Source organism: Oncorhynchus clarkii, chromosome 6, assembly GCF_045791955.1.
Source record: "Oncorhynchus clarkii lewisi isolate Uvic-CL-2024 chromosome 6, UVic_Ocla_1.0, whole genome shotgun sequence".
NCBI lineage: Eukaryota > Metazoa > Chordata > Actinopteri > Salmoniformes > Salmonidae > Oncorhynchus > Oncorhynchus clarkii.
Genome location: NC_092152.1, coordinates 79556794 through 79577725, shown reverse-complemented (window position 1 = coordinate 79577725; position 20932 = coordinate 79556794). Strand labels below are relative to the sequence as shown.

Here is a 20932-nt window from a genome sequence, read left to right as displayed (position 1 = left end):
GGCTGGCCCTCAGAACAGGGCAGCACGGCTGGCCCTCAGAACAGGGCAGCACGGCTGGCCCTCAGAACAGGGCAGCACGGCTGGCTGGCCCTCAGAACAGGGCAGCACGGCTGGCTGGCCCTCGGAACAGGGCAGCACGGCTGGCCCTCAGAACAGGGCAGCACGGCTGGCTGGCCCTCAGAACAGGGCAGCACGGCTGGCTGGCCCTCAGAACAGGGCAGCACGGCTGGCCCTCAGAACAGGGCAGCACGGCTGGCCCTCAGAACAGGGCAGCATGTACACAGAGAGCTAATGTTAATAATATGCATGTCAATCTCTCCTGGCCCCAAGTGGAGGAGAGATTGACTTCATCACTACTTTTATTTGTGAGAAGTGTTGGCATGCTGAATGCACCGAGCTGTGGGCCAGTAGTTTAGACAGACACCCATGCATACCCCACAGGACATGCCACAAGAGGTCTCTTCACAGCTCCTATGTCCAGAACAGACTATGGGAGGCGCACAGTACTACATAGAGCCATGACTACATGGAACTCTATTCCACATCAAGTAACTGATGCATGCAGTAAAATTTGATTTAAAACAACAGATTAAAAAAACACCTTATGGAACAGCGGGGGACTGTGAAGCAACACAAACATTGGCACATACACACACAATAACATACACATGGATTTAGAACTGTAGATATGTGCTAGTGGTGGAGTAGGGGCCTGAAGGCACACAGTGTGTTGTGAAATCTGTGAATGTATTGTAATGTTTTTAACATTTTATAATCTGCCTTAATTTTGCTGGACCCCAGGAAGAGTAGCTGCTGCTTTGGCAGGAACTAATGGACCCCAGGAAGAGTAGCTGCTGCTTTGGCAGGAACTAATGGACCCCAGGAAGAGTAGCTGCTGCTTTGGCAGGAACTAATGGACCCCAGGAAGAGTAGCTGCTGCTTTGGCAGGAACTAATGGACCCCAGGAAGAGTAGCTGCTGCTTTGGCAGGAACTAATGGACCCCAGGAAGAGTAGCTGCTGCTTTGGCAGGAACTAATGGAACCCAGGAAGAGTAGCTGCTGCTTTGGCAGGAACTAATGGACCCCAGGAAGAGTAGCTGCTGCTTTGGCAGGAACTAATGGACCCCAGGAAGAGTAGCTGCTGCTTTGGCAGGAACTAATGGACTCCAGGAAGAGTAGCTGCTGCTTTGGCAGGAACTCATGGACCCCAGGAAGAGTAGCTGCTGCTTTGGCAGGAACTAATGGACCCCAGGAAGAGTAGCTGCTGCTTTGGCAGGAACTAATGGACCCCAGGAAGAGTAGCTGCTGCTTTGGCAGGAACTAATGGACCCCAGGAAGAGTAGCTGCTACTTTGGCATAATCATTACAAATACAAATATGTGTTTTTTCTTACGAGAAATGCATGTACACAAAACTCACTGGAGATGAATCCAATATTGAATATACTGACAAGGTAAAATGGTGTGTGTGAAGGTCCAGTGATTGTTTCTCAGGATCTCTGACCTCAATGATACAGATTACAATACCTTCTGCAATCAGGATGGTTTATAATATCATTTGTTTTGGCCTTACACCTTTACACACACACACACACACACACACACACACACACACACACACACACACACACACACACACACACACACACACACACACACACACACACACACACACACACACACACACACACAGCTGCTTTAATCACCAGCGATTGAATGGGATGAGAGAGAGGGTGCTATAGGGTGTGCAAGGTGTGTGTGTGTGTCTCTGTGTGTGTGTGTGTGTGTGTGTGTGTGTGTGTGTTTCTGTAAAGGTGTAAGGCCAAAACAAATGAGACTTAAAATACATGTCCTTTCATCTCAGCCGGTTCTCACTAAGGTGATGATGAGGCTGGATGCGCATTCCAAATGGCTCCCTATTCTCTATATAGCGCACTATATAGGCCAAATCAAATCAAATCAAATTTTATTTGTCACATACACATGGTTAGCAGATGTTAATGCGAGTGTAGCGAAATGCTTGTGCTTCTAGTTCCGACAATGCAGTAATAACCAACAAGTAATCTAACTAACAATTCCAAAACTACTGTCTTGTACACAGTGTGAGGGGATAAAGAATATGTACATAAGGATATATGAATGAGTGATGGTACAGAGCAGCATAGGCAGATACAGTAGATTGTATCGAGTACAGTATATACATATGAGATGAGTATGTAAACAAAGTGGCATAGTTAAAGTGGCTAGTGATACATGTATTACATAAGGATACAGTCGATGATATAGAGTACAGTATATACGTATGCCTATGAGATGAATAATGTAGGGTAAGTAACATTATATAAGGTAGCATTGTTTAAAGTGGCTAGTGATATATTTACATCATTTCCCATCAATTCCCATTATTAAAGTGGCTGGAGTTGAGCCTATCCCCCAATGTCCCATAGTGCACCACAGCCCAATGTGGGTGTCAGCCCTGGTTAAAAGTAGGTTGCTATAAAGGGAATAGGGTGGCATTTAGGAGGCAACCTGGGAAGATTCAACCCAATAACTATGGTGTGGTTGGTCAAGGTTATTGGCTGTCTCCAATAACACCCCGGCCTATCCCCCAATGTCCCATAGTGCACCACAGCCCAATGTGGGTGTCAGATAGGGCTGTGGTCAAATTGAGTGCCCTATATGGATTCAGAAGTTGTGCACTACATGGTGAATAGGGGGTCAGATATGACTCTGGTCTAATAACACTTCAGATCATAAATGACAAACATCTCTAGCTAAAAATGCTAAAAGGAATAATTTTGTTGTGTTGAGAAATTGCATGATGCCGTAGCCAACTGCCAAGCCTCGTCACAAACATCACTTCTCAATCAAAGCTCTGCTCTCATTTTATACACCTCATTACAGCTGTAACTGAACCAGGAAGTTTAAATCCATGTGTCCACTGCTAGAGCTCTGACTGGCATGGTGGCTTTCCACACCATTCACTTTTCAGCTAACTGTGTCTTTCTGTGTGTCTACAGCGTAGCTATGATCTGCCACATAACCATATGGATACATAAAACCCATGTTAGGGTATTAGATCGCAGTAGGACTAGGCTGACATTCATTTGTGTTCACCACAGTATATTACTGCCAAAGAGCAGCCAAAACTACAACTGACAAAGACCAGTGTGGAGAAAATATCCTACTATTTTCACTATATATATGCTGTATAGATATGCTGTATAGATGATACAAGTTATTGTTTGAAATACAATTTCAACACAAGGTATGTCCACTTCATAGCTTGATCATGTCTGTCTGAATGTGCTACCTTACACCAGATATCTATTATTGCTTGAAATTCAATTTAAACACATGGTCGATCATTTTGGAGCTTGACAATGTGAACCACAAAATGGAGGGACTGTCTGTCCCTATGAGATCCACATAATTAGAATCACTATGGCATGATCCATTCTACAGTTTTAGAAAAACATGTGATATCTAGAACCTAAAAGGGTTCTTTGGCTGTCCCCATAGGAGAACCCTATGAATAACCATTTTGGTTCTATATAGAGCATCTCAATCAATCAAATGTATTTATAAAGCCCTTTTAACATCAGTCAATGTCACTGTACAGAAACCCAGCCTAAAACTCCAAACAGCAAGCAATGCAGATGTAGAAGCACGGTGGCTAGGAAAAACTCCATAGAAAGGCAGTAACCCTAATCCGTTAGGAGAACCCTTTGAAGAACCCTTTTTAATTTCAGGCAGAACCCTTTTTATTTCCATGTAGAACATTTTACATAGAGGGTCTACATGGAACCCAAAAGAGTTCTTCCTGGAACCAAGAAGGGTTCTCCAATGGGGACAGTTGTAGAACCTTTTAGGAAGCCGTTTTCCTAAGAGTGTATGGGATTTAATCTCTATGGTGAGGCCTACCTGTGACGGGGCAGTCTAGAGTTAGGTTAGCCCCAGGGCGCAGGCTGACCCGTCCCCCCACCACGGCCCTCAGACTGGGGACTTCCTTGTCCGATACGTTCCTCCACGACACAGCTATCACAGGAGGTTCTGTGAAAAACAGACAACAACTACAAATGTTTCCAAATGGCTCATTTATCATTTAACATTTCATAATAACTTTCATGAATAAGTATTAATAAATGATTTATAAATAGTGTACATACTATGAATACATGATAATTTCCTCTTGGAGCATTTCATCATTTGCATGCTTATAATGCTTATCAGATCTGGGACATGTTTGTATTCACTAGGAACTAAACGGAAGCAAACTGTCTGAAAACAGGAGGGACTACCTGAACTTGTCCAATAAGAAACGCTTGTTTTCATTTTCCGTTGCAAAGCGTTTTCCTACGGTGTGCCCTAGCGCCAAGACCCCTAGAGGGTGTTCTTCCTGACGTTGTGTATTATCTCTTGGTGTTGACGCTATCAACCCAGGCGGTAATACACTCATGTCGCTCGGCAGCTGGTTCATAAAATAAAACATCCTCCTATCAGGCTACAACATTGGCTTCCTCCTGAACTACATTTAATACGGGGCTGCTAGAAAAATATGAGCAGTGTCTTAATAAAAGCCATTTCCACCGCCATGCTAGGGAGGCTAGCTACTTCTGGACGCTGCGTACAGCAGGCGGTGCAACCTGACTGCTTAATAAAAGCCATTTCCACCACCATGCTAGGGAGGCTAGCTACTTCTGGACGCTGCGTACAGCAGGCGGTGCAACCTGATAACATGTTGAATTGTCATATACACCGGATAGGTGCAGTGAAATGTGTTGTTTTACAGGGTCAGCCATAGTAGTACGGCTCCCCTGGAGCACATTAGGGTTAAGTGCCTTGCTCAAGGGCACATCGGCATATTTTTCACCTTGTAGGCTAGGCTATTCAAACCAGCAACCTTTCGGTTACTGGCCCAACTCTCTAACTGCTAGGCTACCTGCCTCCCATATATAACCCAGTTGACTGGGTACTCACCAGCTAACAGCAGCTGTGTAGTCTCTGAGGCTGAACCGTGGGTGTTTGAGGCTGTGCACCTGTACACTCCTCTGTCCCCCGGCCCAGGACTAGAGATATGCAGTCCGCCAGAGATATCCCAGTGTACCCTGCAGTAGCAAAGGAAAACAAGACATGTATCTCAACCACAGTCACCACTTTATAATACAATAAAATACTATACACTTTTTTGGTGTGCAGGAAAGTGATTGTATGGAAATTGATTATACACATAATGCGGTATATAAAATAGATAGTGTACATGTTATATATAAGAATTTATGTTGGGGCGGCAGGGTAGCCTAGTGGCAGGGTAGCCTAGAGCGTTGGACTAGTAACCGGAAGGTTGCACGTTCAAACCCCCGAGCTGACAAGGTACAAATCTGTTGTTCTGCCCTTGAACAAGGCAGTTAACCCACTGTTCCTAGGCCGTTATTGAAAATAAGAATTTGTTCTTAACTGACTTGCCTAGTTAAATTATTTTTTATTTTATCTTTATTTATGTTAACATGTTATACAGTGGGGCAAAAAAATATTTAGTCAGCCACCAATTGTGCAAGTTCTCCCTCTTAAAAAGATGAGAGAGGCCTGTAATTTTCATCATAGGTACACTTCAACTATGACAGACAAAATGAGAAAAAAAAATCCAGAAAATCACATTGTAGGATTTTTTTATGAATTTATTTGCAAATTATGGTGGAAAATAAGTATTTGGTCAATAACAAAAGTTTATCTCAATACTTTGTTATATACCCTTTGTTGGCAATGACAGAGGTCAAACGTTTTCTGTCTTCACAAGGTTTTCACACACTGTTGCTGGTATTTTTGCCCATTCCTCCATGCAGATCTCCTCTAGAGCAGTGATGTTTTGGGGCTGTTGCTGGGCAACAAGGACTTTCAACTCCCTCCAAGATTTTCTATGGGGTTGAGATCTAGAGACTGGCTAGGCCACTCCAGGACCTTGAAATGATTCTTACTAAGCCACTCCTTCGTTGCCCGGGCGGTGTGTTTGGGATCATTGTTATGCTGAAAGACCCAGCCACGTTTCATCTTCAATGCCCTTGCTGATGGAAGGAGGTTTTCACTCAAAATCTCACGATACATGGCCCCATTCATTCTTTCCTTTACACGGATCAGTCGTCCTGGTCCCTTTGCTGAAAAACAGCCCCAAAGCATGATGTTTCCACCCCCATGCTTCACAGTAGGTATGGTGTTCTTTGGATGTAACTCAGCATTCTTTGTCCTCCAAACACAACGAGTTGAGTTTTTACCAAAAAGTTATATTTTGGTTTCATCTGACCATATGACATTCTCCCAATCTTCTTCTGGATCATCCAAATGCTCTCTAGCAAACTTCAGACGGGCCTGGACATGTACTGGCTTAAACAGGGGGACACGTCTGGCACTGCAGGATTTGAGTCCTTGGCGGCGTAGTGTGTTACTGATGGTAGGCTTTGTTACTTTGGTCCCAGCTCATTTACTAGGTCCCCCCGTGTGGTTCTGGGATTTTTGCTCACCGTTTTGTGATAATTTTGACCCCACGGGGTGAGATCTTGCGTGGAGCCCCAGATCGAGGGAGATTATCAGTGGTCTTGTATGTCTTCCATTTCCTAATAATTGCTCCCACAGTTGATTTCTTCAAACCAAGCTGCTTACCAAATTGCAGACTCAGTCTTCCCAGCCTGGTGCAGGTCTACAATTTTGTTTCTGGTGTCCTTTGACAGCTCTTTGGTCTTGGACATAGTGGAGTTTGGAGTGTGACTGTTTGAGGTTGTGGACAGGTGTCCTTTATACTGATAACAAGTTCAAACAGGCGCCATTAATACAGGTATGGCTACATGACCAGAGTCTAGAACTGTACAGCCTATGATCTCTCAGCAGTCACATGACCAGAGTCTAGAACTGTACAGCCTATGATCTCTCAGCAGTCACATGACCAGAGTCTAGAATTTTACAGCCTATGATCTCTCAGCAGTCACATGACCAGAGTCTAGAACTGTACAGCCTATGAGCAGTCACATGACCAGAGTCTAGAACTGAACAGCCTATGATCTCTCAGCAGTCACATGACATAAAACTATTACAAACAAACTGTCTCAAGCTGGGTCAAACCCCGGTTAAGACAACAGCTACCTGTGTGTGTATGTAATTGTGTGGGTGCGTGTGCGTGCGTATAGCGTGTGTGCATTGTCTGTCTGTGTGTGTGTGTGTGTGCAGAAGCTATTAGTGCATGAAATCAGAATAAACGTAAAGTCCTGATCTAGTCTAATCAAATTAATCAGCCGATTAAAGATCTAATTTCCTTTAATGATGCTGAACCTCTCTTTCATATTTTCACTGAGTTTATGCACGCATCCCAAATGGCACTCTATTACCCTATGGGCCCTGGTCAAAAGTAGTGCACTACAAAGGGAATAGAGTGCCAATCGGCTGATTAATTTGATTAGACTAGATTGTTATGATTGGCGTGTTTTGTATGTGTTTTAAAGTCTCGAACACAAGCGAATGCACACACACACACACACACACGTGTCCTTACTTGCATACATGCACAGACCTGCTCATTTGATTGGCAGACAAACGTGCATACACACTTGCACGCACAGACAGACAGACACACACACAGGCACAGACAAACACACAGACACACACACAGACAGACACACACATACAGAATGTCGGTAAGAGGGCCTCATAAACCCTGAACTCCCTCTCTGGACAGTCCAGTCTCTTTTTCACCTCTCTGAAGGGACTGGTCTTCTTCCCATGCTCTGAGCTGTCCTTCCTCTCTGGACAGTCCAGTCTCTGAAGGGACTGGTCCTCTTCCCATGCTCTGAGCTGTCCTTCCTCTCTGGACAGTCCAGTCTCTGAAGGGACAGGTCCTCTTCCCACGCTCTGAGCTGTCCTTCCTCTCTGGACAGTCCAGTCTCTGAAGGGACTGGTCCTCTTCCCATGCTCTGAGCTGTCCTTCCTCTCTGGACAGTCCAGTCTCTGAAGGGACTGGTCCTCTTCCCATGCTCTGAGCTGTCCTTCCTCTCTGGACAGTCCAGTCTCTGAAGGGACTGGTCCTCTTCCCATGCTCTGAGCTGTCCTTCCTCTCTGGACAGTCCAGTCTCTGAAGGGACTGGTCCTCTTCCCATGCTCTTAACTGTCCTTCCTCTCTGGACAGTCCAGTCTCTGAAGGGACTGGTCCTCTTCCCATGCTCTGAGCTGTCCTTCCTCTCTGGACAGTCCAGTCTCCTTTTCACCTCTCTGAAGGGACTGGTCCTCTTCCCATGCTCTGAGCTGTCCTTCCTCTCTGGACAGTCCAGTCTCTTTTTCACCTCTCTGAAGGGACTGGTCCTCTTCCCATGCTCTGAGCTGTCCTTCCTCTCTGGCCGCTCAACTATTCCTCAAGGCCAATAAGTCTGCCTGAGCTTCCCTTGGCTCTGGAACAAACACCACCAATCCAGGACAGAGGAGCAACACAATGTCTACTTGATTCCTGGGCCGTATTCATAAAGCATCTCACAGTAGGAGTGCTGATCGAGATTCAGTTTAGCATTTTAGATCATAAGGAATATAATTTAATGGACAGGGAAGACCTGATCTTAGATCAGCACTTCTGCATGGAGGCACTATGAATATTGGCCCAGGTTCAAACACTCCAATAACAGATTTAAGAGATTACAGGAACCACCATGCAGGGAAAGCTTGGGTCAAAACAGCTTGTGGGGACTGGAGAGAGGTAGATACTGTTTTTGGACTCATGAAGTCTACTTCCTTTGAGACTGGTGTAAAAGGGCATGGGGGAGAGGGGCTGGGGGAAGTGGACAGGGACTGTTTATATGGAGTGTTGCTGTGGGGAGAGGGCAAGGGCTGGGATTGGGAACACAGGGACTGTGGCTGGGGCAGGGTCTGTGTCTGGGGTTATGGGCTGGGGGAGAGAGGCAGGATCTGGGTCTGGGGAAACAAACAGGGTTTGTGTATATGGGTATGTGGCTAGGGGAGGCTGGGGGCTGCTAAAGCCATGCAGTGGTTTGTGGATCTCTATGGGGCTATAAGCTCTCTGTTAGATCCCATTTAGACCATGTGGGAATGTACACAGAGCTACTCCCACCCACATCCCACTTCATCAGACTGATGCTTGGCCACCACTCACAGGCTAGAAGTTACCCTTATGCACAGATCTAGGGTCAGTTTACCCTTCCTGAAGCCTAACCATAACCATTAGGGGGTGAAACCTCTTTCTACTCTGTAGCAGAATGTAGTTGCCCTCTTGACATTGATCCAAGATCAGTTTTGTTTGTCCCCCCATTATGGTTAAGGTGAGGCTTAAGGGAGGGTACGCTGATCCTAGATCTGTGCCTAACATATTGTCTGACCTTTTATTTAGATAATCCAAGTATCAGACTTACTCTGCTATATGTAGTAAATGGGGAAAAATGATTTTCTACTTTATAACATGGAGTCAGTGGACCTAGAGGGGAACGTATAAACCATTAGAGCATGGAAAATGTACTCTCTCAGACCACATCCCTGGAAAAATAGAATTGTGGCTAGCAACGGTCCTACGGCCAGTACTGTACCTATCATGTAAAACCTGCTAAACACATGCAGTAGAATATATACAGTAGACATGCCAGTAGACAGGATAGGACAGGATGATATAATACTGTTCAGTTGTTTAGCATACGTTTTTATCCAAAGTGACTTGAACACGTGTTCAGTATGTGCATAACTGTCACGCCCTGACCATAGAGAGCTGTTATTCTCTATGTTGGTTAGGTCGGGGTGTGATTTAAGGGTGGGTTATCTAGGTGAATTGTATTTCTATGTTGGCCTAGTATGGTTCCCAATCAGAGGCAGCTGTTTATCATTGTCTCTGATTGGGGATCATATTTAGGTAGGCATTTTCCCATTGTGCTTTGTGGGATCTTGTCTATGTATAGTTGCCTGAGAGCATTATATTAGCTTCACGTTTTGGTTGTTCACTTTGTTGTTTGTGTTCTTTGAAGTTTTCTATTCCATAATAAAGGATGGAAACATACTACGCTGCATCTTGGTCTACTCCTTATGACGAACGTGACAGAAGATCCCTCCACAAACGGACCAAGCAGCGTGGGTAGGAGGAGAAGACATCCTGGACTTGGGAGGAGATAATGGCAGGAGACAAAAGCCTGCCATGGAAGCAGGCGGAGGCAGCCAGGGAAGGACAGCGACGAGGCCAGGGTTCGCGGCCACGACTCAAGCCCAAAAGACAGCCCCAATTTTGGGGGGAGGGGCACACGGAGTGGTCGGCGAAGTTGAGGGGTGAGTCAGAGACTGTTGAGGAGTTAATGGACAAATTGGAGGAGAGTGAACGGAGGGGAGAGTTAGAGACCTTCGAGGAGTTGTTGGACAAATTGGAGGAGAGTGAAGAGAGAAAGCTGTTGGTTTGGCGTAGTATGCACGGCATTCGCCCTGAGGAGCGTGTTAGCCGTCCGATGCCACCTGTGCCAATTCCTCGCACTTGTCCTGAGAAGTGTGTTAAAGTTCCGGTACAATTGATGCTGGCTATACGCACCAGGTCTCCAGTGCGCCTTCACAGCCCAGTACGTCCTGTGTCAGCTCCTCGCACTTGTCGCGCTAAAGTGGGTATCTGTCCAGGACGGGTTGTGCCGGCTCAGCGCTCCTGGTCTTCAGTGCGCCTCCAGGGTCCAGTACATCCTGCGCTGGTTCTACGCACTGTGTCCCCAGTGTACCTTCACCGCCCAGTACGTCCTGTGCCTGCTCGCACTCTCCCTCAAGTGCGCCTTCCCAGTCAGGTGCGTCCTGTACCTGCTCCTCTCACGCTCCCTCAAGCGCGCCTCCACAGTCCAGTACGTCCTGTGCTTCCTCCCCGCACTCGCTCTGAGCGTGTCATCAGCCCGGTGCCACCTGTACCGGTCCCACACATCAGGCCTCCAGTGCGCCTCCACAGTCCAGTACGTCCCGTGCCTCCTCTCCGCACTCGCCCTGAGGTGCATGTCATCAGCCCGGTGCCACCTGTACCGGTCCCACGCATCAGGCCTCCAGTGCGCCTCCACAGTCCAGTACGTCCTGTGCTTCCATGGTCCAACCAAGTCTGACCAATCAGGATCACATGATGACATTTGGACCACAAACAACTTATTGTCCAAATTTTTCAGATAAAGGTCAGAAGGCTGAGATTTGCTGGACATCCTGAGCTGGATGCCAGTACATTTATACTGTGGGTCCCCTCATGTAATGGACCAAGACCTCCCAGAAGGCCAAAGGAGACATTATGGATAACATCTGGCGAGACACTGGTGTCAGGTCGGGCTTAGCAGCTTCTATGAAGGAAAGACTGCCATGGCATTCAGGGCATTGCACCACCAAAAGCAAGCAAGTCCAAATGTGGAAATGTGCCTTTGGCTCCACACTGGCATACATACACATCAAACATAAAACATGTTATTTTTATTTCTCTACTACAGGTTTAAAAAGCCGGTAAGCAACCTAAAACAAACGTCTTTCCCCTCATTGAATGAACATGAGGCCTGGCAAATCTGTTGAAAAATCCTGATGAAGGCTAAAGGCCGAAACACATTGGTTTTAATTATAGCAATTTCCATTGTCTTGTAAGAGTTACTGAATTTCCACTTCAAATCTATCCAAGTCTTTAGAGAGGTCAAACGGGTTACAGTACACAACAGGCGGTCCCGCTGCCTGCTATCATAACACGTTGGTTCCAAGACCACATCACTTTGATAAGAGCAAGTGAAGGGCAACCGTCTCCACACTCACACGGAACTGGGAGAACACACAGCTTCACGCCTCGGCCCTGGGCCCTGTGAATGTCAATCAACCATCCATTTTTCCCTCCCCTTTCCCATTTCACTTTTTTTATTTTTCGCCTTTTTCGCCCAATTTTATGCTGCCTTTCCTCCCCTCTCTCTCCTTCCCCTCCTTCCCCTCTCTCTCCTCTTTCCTTCCCCTCTCTCCTCTTTCCTTCCCCTCTCTCTCCTCTGTCCTTCCCTTCTCTCTCCTCTGTCCTTCCCTTCTCTCTCCTCTGTCCTTCCCTTCTCTCCTCTTTCCTTCCCCTCTCTCTCCTCTGTCCTTCCCCTCTCTCTCCTCTGTCCTTCCCTTCTCTCTCCTCTGTCCTTCCCTTCTCTCTCCTCTGTCCTTCCCTTCTCTCTCCTCTGTCCTTCCCTTCTCTCTCCTCTGTCCTTCCCTTCTCTCTCCTCTGTCCTTCCCTTCTCTCTCCTCTTTCCTTCCCCTCTCTCTCCTCTTTCTTTCCCCTCTCTCTCCTTCCCCGCTCTCTCCTCTGTCCTCCCCTTCTCTCTTCTCTTTCTTTCCCCTCTCTCCTTCCCTTCTCTTCTATTTTCACCTCTCTTCCCTCTCCAGCCGTTTTCTTCCTATCCCTTTCCTCTCTCTCTCTCTCACCTCTCTATCCCCTTTCTCTACACTCTCTCCCTTCTCCAGCCAAGTTCTGAGCTGACCCTGTAAAACAGTGAGTGCTGCTCCAGCTCCATGGGAGATCCATGAGGAGAGGAGGAGGAGGAGGAGGGGGGGATATACAATACGTGAGGAAGAGGAGGAGGGGGTTACACAAGATGTGAGGAAGAGTAGGAGGGAGGGTGCTATACAAGATGTGAGGAAGAGGAGGATGAGAATGGGGTAAAGGAGGAAGAAGACATGAGTAGGGAGGAAGATTTGAAGAGGGGGAGGAGGAAGACTTGAGGACGAGGAGTGAGACTTAGCAACAGGGTCCGGAAGGTGAAATTGTAAATTTCACACCATGATCTGAGGCGGACTCAGAACACAGAACATTCACAACGGGCTCCGAGTCCTTTCTCCTTTCTCTGATATATGAGTAACAGTTTCCATAGCTTCTCACAGGGATCCTGCATAGCTACAATCAGTATTCTCTCCAGGGCAAAGCCAAGTCCAGCAGGCCTGAGCTATACCCCACATAGAGGGCTGCTGCACTATATTATGGAAAGAGGAGTGAGAATAGAGGATAACATAAAGCTAATGGGCATGTCTTATTTATGTGTGTGTGTGTGTGTGTGTGTGACAGTATGCATGTGTGCATTTGTGTATTACTGTATGTGTTACCTGTCAGTTAGTTGTAGCTCTACTCCGTCCTTGGTCCAGGTGATTTGGGGCTGCGGAATGCCCTCTGAGGGGCAGAGCAGGTACAGCTGCCGCGTGGCGTTGGTCAGGAAGGCTGTCTGGCCAACACTGATGTTCAGACTCCTCTGGAAGGTCATCGGGGGGTTCTGCCTCTGTCGGATGATCACTGGTCTCTTGAAGCTACTAGCCGACCACTCTGACGAGTTTGGTGTCCGGTCTATTGAGATTTGAGATCGTATCACATTGTATGTTGCAGATGAAATAATAACTACAGTAGGGGTCAGTTCCATTTCCATTAATTCGTTTCAGGAAATAAACTGAAATTCCACATCTCGATGCTCTATGAGAAACATTTGGAATTAGAATTGTATGTTTTTCTTCCTGAATTGAAAAGGAATTGACTGAATTGAAAAGGAATTGACCCCCAACCTTGATAAAACACATTTGATGCACTAGTAATGTCATAATGAGTTGTGGGTTTCATTCCTGTATATAAACTGAACATAAAGAAATAACTTGTATTTTTTATTTAGCTATGAAAGTATCTGTCCTATGAATACCCACGTTTTAACTGTAACTCTAACACCATATAGTGCCAGCAAATGTTTCATCTGAATACACAATCCTGTTTCAGGCTCTATTTTAACAAACCTAACAGAATGGTAAATCTAAACGCAGGCGGTAGTGCTATAGGTTCAGGGGTGTGTCAGAAATAGTTTTGCTATTTTCACTATCACAATTCTCGGTACACTTGGTATTGGCGCGAAAGGGGCTGGGGCTCGATGAATAAACAAGTTGTGGGTGTCTCGAGGCTTGGCCCCTCACTGGCCAATCAGAATGTGCTCCATGGCAAAATATGTGACTCATTTCAGAAAACTAGGCATATGTCACACATCACTACTTTACAGGAGAGGCATTTGAACGTAAACGTTTTGGGCAGAAATGCCTTCTGGAACATGTAAACTTTCATGTTTCTTAATAACACACTTGCATGCCATCCATGCCAATACAATTGTTAAATTACGAGCCTAGTTGGTTTAGCCACGGAAAAAGCCATGTTTCTTAAAAATACACTTGCATGCCATGCATGCCAATACAATTGTTAAATTACGAGCCTAGTTGGTTTAGCCACGGAAAAAGCCAGGAACCTTCATGAGCCAGGAACATTCATAGCCATGATTGGCTGAGATAATGGATGGGCTGGACATGCCAAGAGATGAGTTTGGATTGGTCTGCCATGAAGCACACTTTTGTCTATAACATAAGCTGGTCAGCATGTGTAGGTAATCCTTTCTAAAATGGCTTTTGTGAAAGATATCACGTAGTAGAACTGCAAAAGTGTTGCCCTTCACTTTCTGGAGGAGCAAGTCTTGAAATCAGTAGAATGCCCGGTGGAATTAGAGCATGATAACTAAGGAGATGGAGAAAATTCAGGCAATTGATTGCAAAAATGCAGAGGGAGTCAAAAAGAGAACACACAGAAGGCTGTTGTATAAAACGCCTGTCTCATTTCTGTTGAACCAGCCTTCATTATAGTAGGTCATTTCTGTTGAACCAGCCTTCATAATAGTGGGTCATTTCTGTTGAACCAGCCTTCATTATAGTGGGTCATTTCTGTTGAACCAGCCTTCATTATAGTAGGTCATTTCTGTTGAACCAGCCTTCATAATAGTGGGTCATTTCTGTTGAACCAGCCTTCATTATAGTGGGTCATTTCTGTTGAACCAGCCTTCATTATAGTAGGTCATTTCTGTTGAACCAGCCTTCATAATAGTGGGTCATTTCTGTTGAACCAGCCTTCATTATAGTGGGTCATTTCTGTTGAACCAGCCTTCATTATAGTAGGTCATTTCTGTTGAACCAGCCTTCATAATAGTGGGTCATTTCTGTTGAACCAGCCTTCATTATAGTGGGTCATTTCTGTTGAACCAGCCTTCATTATAGTAGGTCATTTCTGTTGAACCAGCCTTCATAATAGTGGGTCATTTCTGTTGAACCAGCCTTCATTATAGTGGGTCATTTCTGTTGAACCAGCCTTCATTATAGTGGGTCATTTCTGTTGAACCAGCCTTCATTATAGTGGGTCATTTCTGTTGAACCAGCCTTCATTATAGTGGGTCATTTCTGTTGAACCAGCCTTCATTATAGTGGGTCATTTCTGTTGAACCAGCCTTCATTATAGTGGGTCATTTCTGTTGAACCAGCCTTCATTATAGTGGGTCATTTCTGTTGAACCGGCCTTCATTATAGTAGATCATTTCTGTTGAACCGGCCTTCATTATAGTAGGTTATTTCTGTTGAACCAGCCTTCATTATAGTAGGTCATTTTTGTTGAACCAGCCTTCATTATAGTAGGTCATTTCTGTTGAACCAGCCTTCATTGTAGTAGGTCATTTCTGTTGAACCAGCCTTCATTATAGTAGGCCATTTCTGTTGAACCAGCCTTCATTATAGTGGGACATTTCTGTTGATCCAGCCTTCATTATAGTGTGTCATTTCTGTTGAACCAGCCTTCATTATAGTAGGCCTAAGGGAGGTCTTGGGTTCTACATCATGGAGGGGTTTTTACGTACGTTCAAAATGTGACCTGCATGCTAGAATAATGTGGGCCTGCCTACAATGCAGAGATAAAAAAGGAATGTCACCTCACTGTTTTACTCCTCTCAAACTTGATATTTGAATAAAGCTTTGGTGATTAAGACTTATTTCCAAGTGGTCTCGGGAGCCAAACCCTTTATCGACAGTCTTGACTACTTTACGATTGCATTTGGCAGACAAAAAAAGGCTTCATTGAGAGGAGGAGGTTAATCTTGGTTTTTAACCAAATAAAACGAATTGGGAAAAAACTAGTTTTTTTAATGTTTCTAAATAGGAAGTATTCAGACTCCAAAAGCACATCAGGCTCCTCTTGTTCCATGTTCATATGGACAGTGTGCGTCACGGCTGGATAGGCTGTGTTTCTGAATAGGAAGTATTCAGACTCCAAAAGCACATCAGGCTCCTCTTGTTCCATATTTATATGGACAGTGTGCATCACGGCTGGATAGGCTGTGTTTCTAAATAGGAAGTATTCAGACTCCAAAAGCACATCAGGCTCCTCTTGTTCCATGTTTATATGGACAGTGTGCGTCACGGCTGGATAGGCTGTGTTTCTGCTGTCAATATTAATGTCATAACCATCTACGTTACTGCTGAAACCAGCTTTAGGTCGGTCTTAAATATCCCTACCAGCACTGCCTGAAATTAGCACTTTGGATCATGTTTTTAAGGACACGCCTCAAATATTTCCACCCCTCCATCTGAGCACAAGTGAGCTGATATAAGAAAGGTCAATTGCCAGACATGGAGTTAGGGCTGGAAAATACCAGTGTGCCAGAATTTCCATTGTAAAATGGCAAACTAACGTGCGTTTGACACTAGTGCTGCCTTAACGCCGGCCTGAAAATAGAGCCCCCTGAGTGAAAACTAGCATTAAACTTCATTCTACAGCCCGCTAACTACCTGGTGTTTGCTTAGAAACGACATGGTAACGGCATACATTACATAACTATTATACAAAAAAGTTATGCAAAACTGTATATTATATTATGCAAAAAAACTTCTCAGGCACTTGCAGATTCATTATGAATGAATGTGAGTGTTTCTGTCCTATATGTACAGCATGGTGTACCTGGGTAACTGTTTCTAATGTGTATGATGTACATGTGGTGTTTTTCATTCTGGTACGGTGACATCCTTGGAGGGAAAAAGTTATATTCTATTGTATTGGATTATTTTCTATCGTAACAAAAGGTTACCTTTTGGGTTCCCCGTCTCCTCCTTGGTCCCTTTCCACTGCTCTGTGGAGGCCTGTTGGCCTCCAGACATCTCTGTGATGAGGGTGTAGATGATCTGAGAAGCCTGTTCCTGGCTGATCTCTCCCATCTCCGCCTGGAGACTCACGTTCCTCACCCTCTCCTCCAGGCTCCAGGGCTGCAGCACCAAGGCCCCCGCCTGCACCTGCAGCACCGAGGCCTCCACACCACCGGGCAGCAGAGACAGACTGGGACCTTTGAGGCTGGGGGTAAACGGGAGGCAGTGAGGAAGACCCTGGGGGTCCCAGTCCTGAGGGTTGAATCGTGGTTGAATCCTGGTCAGGTCTAGGCCAGGTTCGGGGTCCGATTCGTTTTCAACCGGTCGGTCGATCAGTCTGCTGTCGCTGCCAATCAGTTTAAGGGTGAATGTGTCTGAGGCGGGCCCGGCGATACACACGTACACCCCACTGTCCACGATTCCTAGGCTGTGGATCTTTAGAGAACCAGATTTGGTGACGCCCAGACGCTTGCAGCTGGACAGGGGGCGGCCGTCCTTCTCCCAACGGATGTAGGCTTTCTAGACGCAACATACAAGACAAAACACAAGACAAAACACAAGGCAAAACACAAGACAAAACACAAGACAAAACACAAGGCAAAACACAAGACAAAACACAAGACAAAACACAAGACAAAACACAAGACAAAACACAAGACAAAAATAAGAGCTAAGGAGGCCAACCTCTCAATTTAGACTGGAGTCCTGGAATGGCCTTTACCTCCTGACAAGCTGAGCAGAACAGCTGTTCAGGGAGATTTGTCTATTGCCAGAATGAATCTACAAAATTAAATGTAAGTGATTTTAAATGATAAACATGTCCAGTCATAGTTGGAAACCCCAGCCATGGCATATGTTCTCATCCATTACAACAATAAAGACCGTGAGGAAAGGATCCAACCTGGAAGCGCCGGACAGGGCATTTGATGATCAGGGAGGTTTTTGGTAGGAGGTAAGCACGCCCACCGATGGTCAGGTGGAGGCGTTTCTCCTGCCGGGTCTGGATGTAGATACGACTCAAGCCTAGAATCAACGGACAACGCTTTACTGGCTCCTTGATTGTTTCCTTTGATGCTTCCTTCCCTGTCTCCTTTGTGGGCTGCTGGTTGATTCTGGATGCTTCCTTCACAAGCTGTCTGGGGTTCATCTCTGTCTTATGCTCTGAAGGGAATGATGGATGGAGGGAGAGAGAGAGGGAGACAGAGACAGAGAGAGAGAGACAGAGACAGTGAGAGAGTGAGAGAGAGACAGAGAGAGAGAGAGTGTGAGAGAGACAGAGAGAGACAGAGAGAGAAAGAGAGAGAGAGAGACAGAGAGAGAGAGAGTGAGAGAGACAAAGAGAGAGAGAGAGACAGAGAGAGAGACAGAGAGAGAGAGAAAGAGAGAACATAACGGTGGTCAACCTCTTACAGTGAATTAAACCATTGTCATTTACTCACATGACAAATATAGGCTATAGCATGAAGGTTTAGAAGGATAAAACAACTTTATAACTAACACAAAATATTCTAAATAAAACCTACATTATATCTGACATTATGATAATGATTTAATTTGGAATAATGATTCTACATTAGCATTAGCATAATTTGGGCAGCAGTTAGCCTAGCGGTTAAAGAGGAAACTCAGCAACCGGATGGTTGCCAGTTCAAATCCTGGGTCTGACAGGAAAAATCTATCGGGAAGTGAGCTGGCAACTAGAGGGTTGCTGGTGTCAAATCCCAGATGCCATTGCCTGCCGTTGTGCCCTTGAGCAAGGCACTTAACCCCCCATAACAACAGCTCCCCGGGGCGCCCAGTGTGGCAGCTTCCCACACCTCTCCAAAACCTGGGTGTATTTATGTCCTTGGAGGGGTTAAAAGCAGAAGTCACATTTCAGTTGGACCTTGTGATCTACTGTAGTGATCTAATGAGGTGATCTTAAAATGAGAAAAGAGTCAATCAGTAGAGAACAAGATCTTCCACCCTGTTCTGTCTGGAATCAGCTGGACCTAAAACCAAGCTCTCACGAAAGATCAGTACATTTCAATCACTGTAATTTCTGTCTCGTACTGACCGATGGTCATACTTAGAGTGTGAGGCAATGCATTCAGACCCTCCCTCTAACGCACTCTCTGTCAGCGTACCAAATGGCACCCTATTCCCTATGTAGTGACCAGAGCCTGTATGGTCATACTTAGACTGAGGCAATGTGGACTCTGCTCCAAGGTAGTGTCCTATATGGCAAAAGGTTGCCATTTGGGAAGCACCCTCTCTGTATATCTGGGTCAAGTTAATCCTGTGGATTTGATATCATTAGCTTTGATAACAGGGAATGAGATAAGGTCTGGGCTAGAAGGATGAGGCAACATGACCTTGTGCTTGAGACTCTGAGGCTACATACCAAATGGCACCCTAATCCCTATATAGTGCAGTACTGACCAGATCTCTATGGGACCTGATGAAAAGTAATGCACTGTTTTTGGAATAAGGTGCTGTTTGGGACACAACCTGAGGCTAGCATGACAGCAGGGGAGAGTCAATCCTTTGGTTAATGTGAAGTCATTCCATCTAATATCTCCAAACACAAAACACAGTATAACACACTACCCTATTGTGAATCTATAGATGTAGTATACACACTACCCTATTGTGAATCTATAGATGTAGTATACACACTACCCTATTGTGAATCTATAGATGTAGTATACACACTACCCTATTGTGAATCTATAGATGTAGTATACACACTACCCTATTGTGAATCTATAGATGTAGTATACACACTACCCTATTGTGAATCTATAGATGTAGTATACACACTACCCTATTGTGAATCTATAGATGTAGTATACTGACATGTTGAAAGTTCATGCACAGAGGCACGGGCATGCGCTCACATCACACACACACCCACCATGACCCTGGTCCTCATAAGCAGTAGCTGGGTAGGACAGTTTCTCTCTCTCTCTCTCTCTCACACACACACACACACACACACACACACACACACACACACACACACACACACACACACACACACACACACTTCCTTTAAGGAGTAGCTGTGACATTTGCGAGGCACTCAATCATGCATTGTATATCCTCTCTTTGTTGAGGCAGTTCAGAGAGATGGTAGCTTTCAGACACACAGTGAACACTTTGGGACACATTTGGGACACACACACACCGTAGGAGAGTGGACTATTTCCTTTACAGTGTGAACTCACACACACTCATTGAACAACCATTGACCTTACTTCTGTATGCTTTTCAGATGTTCTCATCATTCTGGAAGTACGCTTGGCTGCACAGAACAGTAGTTGGCTTGTAGTGTGTGTGTGTGTGTGTGTGTGTGTGTGTGTGTGTGTGTGTGTGTGTGTGTGTGTGTGTGTGTGCGTGCGTAGATTGCGGTCAGTAATGCTGTACTGTTTGTACGTTGGCATAGATAACATGTATATACTGTAGATAGATGTGTGTGTGTGTGTGTGTGTGTATATATGTATATATGTATGTATATATATATATATATATATATATATATATATATATATATATATATATATATATATACACATGTTTTTGATTAGTCCGTTCAAATGTAAACATTCAAAGTGAGAACTGGAGCTGTCGATGGCTTGATAAAGAACAGAACATGTTCCTGTGTCTTTATAATCACTTTCCAGACATATAGATATAGAAGACTTTGTACTTAGGTACAGTATGGTCACAGTGGCTGGATCACAAACGGTACCCTATTCTCTATACTACTTTGGATCACTTTCAAGTGTACATATTTAAGACTCCTACTCACCCATAGCATGTTCACAGTGAATACGTCCCAAATGGCACCCTATTTCCAAGTGCACTACTTTTGACCAGGACCCTATTCCCTATATAGTACACACATTTTGAGAGAACAGGGTGCCATTTGGGATGCAGAGACTGTATGCTTTCAGAATCTCTAATCTGGTCACATATCTGTAGAGTTGAGCTTTACGGAG

The 20932-nt window shown here is 45.2% G+C and overlaps 1 protein-coding gene across 1 annotated transcript in view; it reads right to left on the bottom strand.

Moving 5' to 3' along the window:
* LOC139412450 (ADAMTS-like protein 3) overlaps window positions 1-20932 on the bottom strand; it is a 203237-nt gene that overhangs the window by 19276 nt on the left and 163029 nt on the right. The window contains exons 19-23 of the mRNA XM_071159238.1: window positions 17851-18110; window positions 16895-17468; window positions 13080-13314; window positions 4980-5107; window positions 3924-4052 (exon numbers count right to left, since the gene is read on the bottom strand). Coding sequence (XP_071015339.1) covers window positions 3924-4052; window positions 4980-5107; window positions 13080-13314; window positions 16895-17468; window positions 17851-18110 — 1326 coding nt within the window. The remainder of the gene's footprint in view (window positions 1-3923; window positions 4053-4979; window positions 5108-13079; window positions 13315-16894; window positions 17469-17850; window positions 18111-20932) is intronic.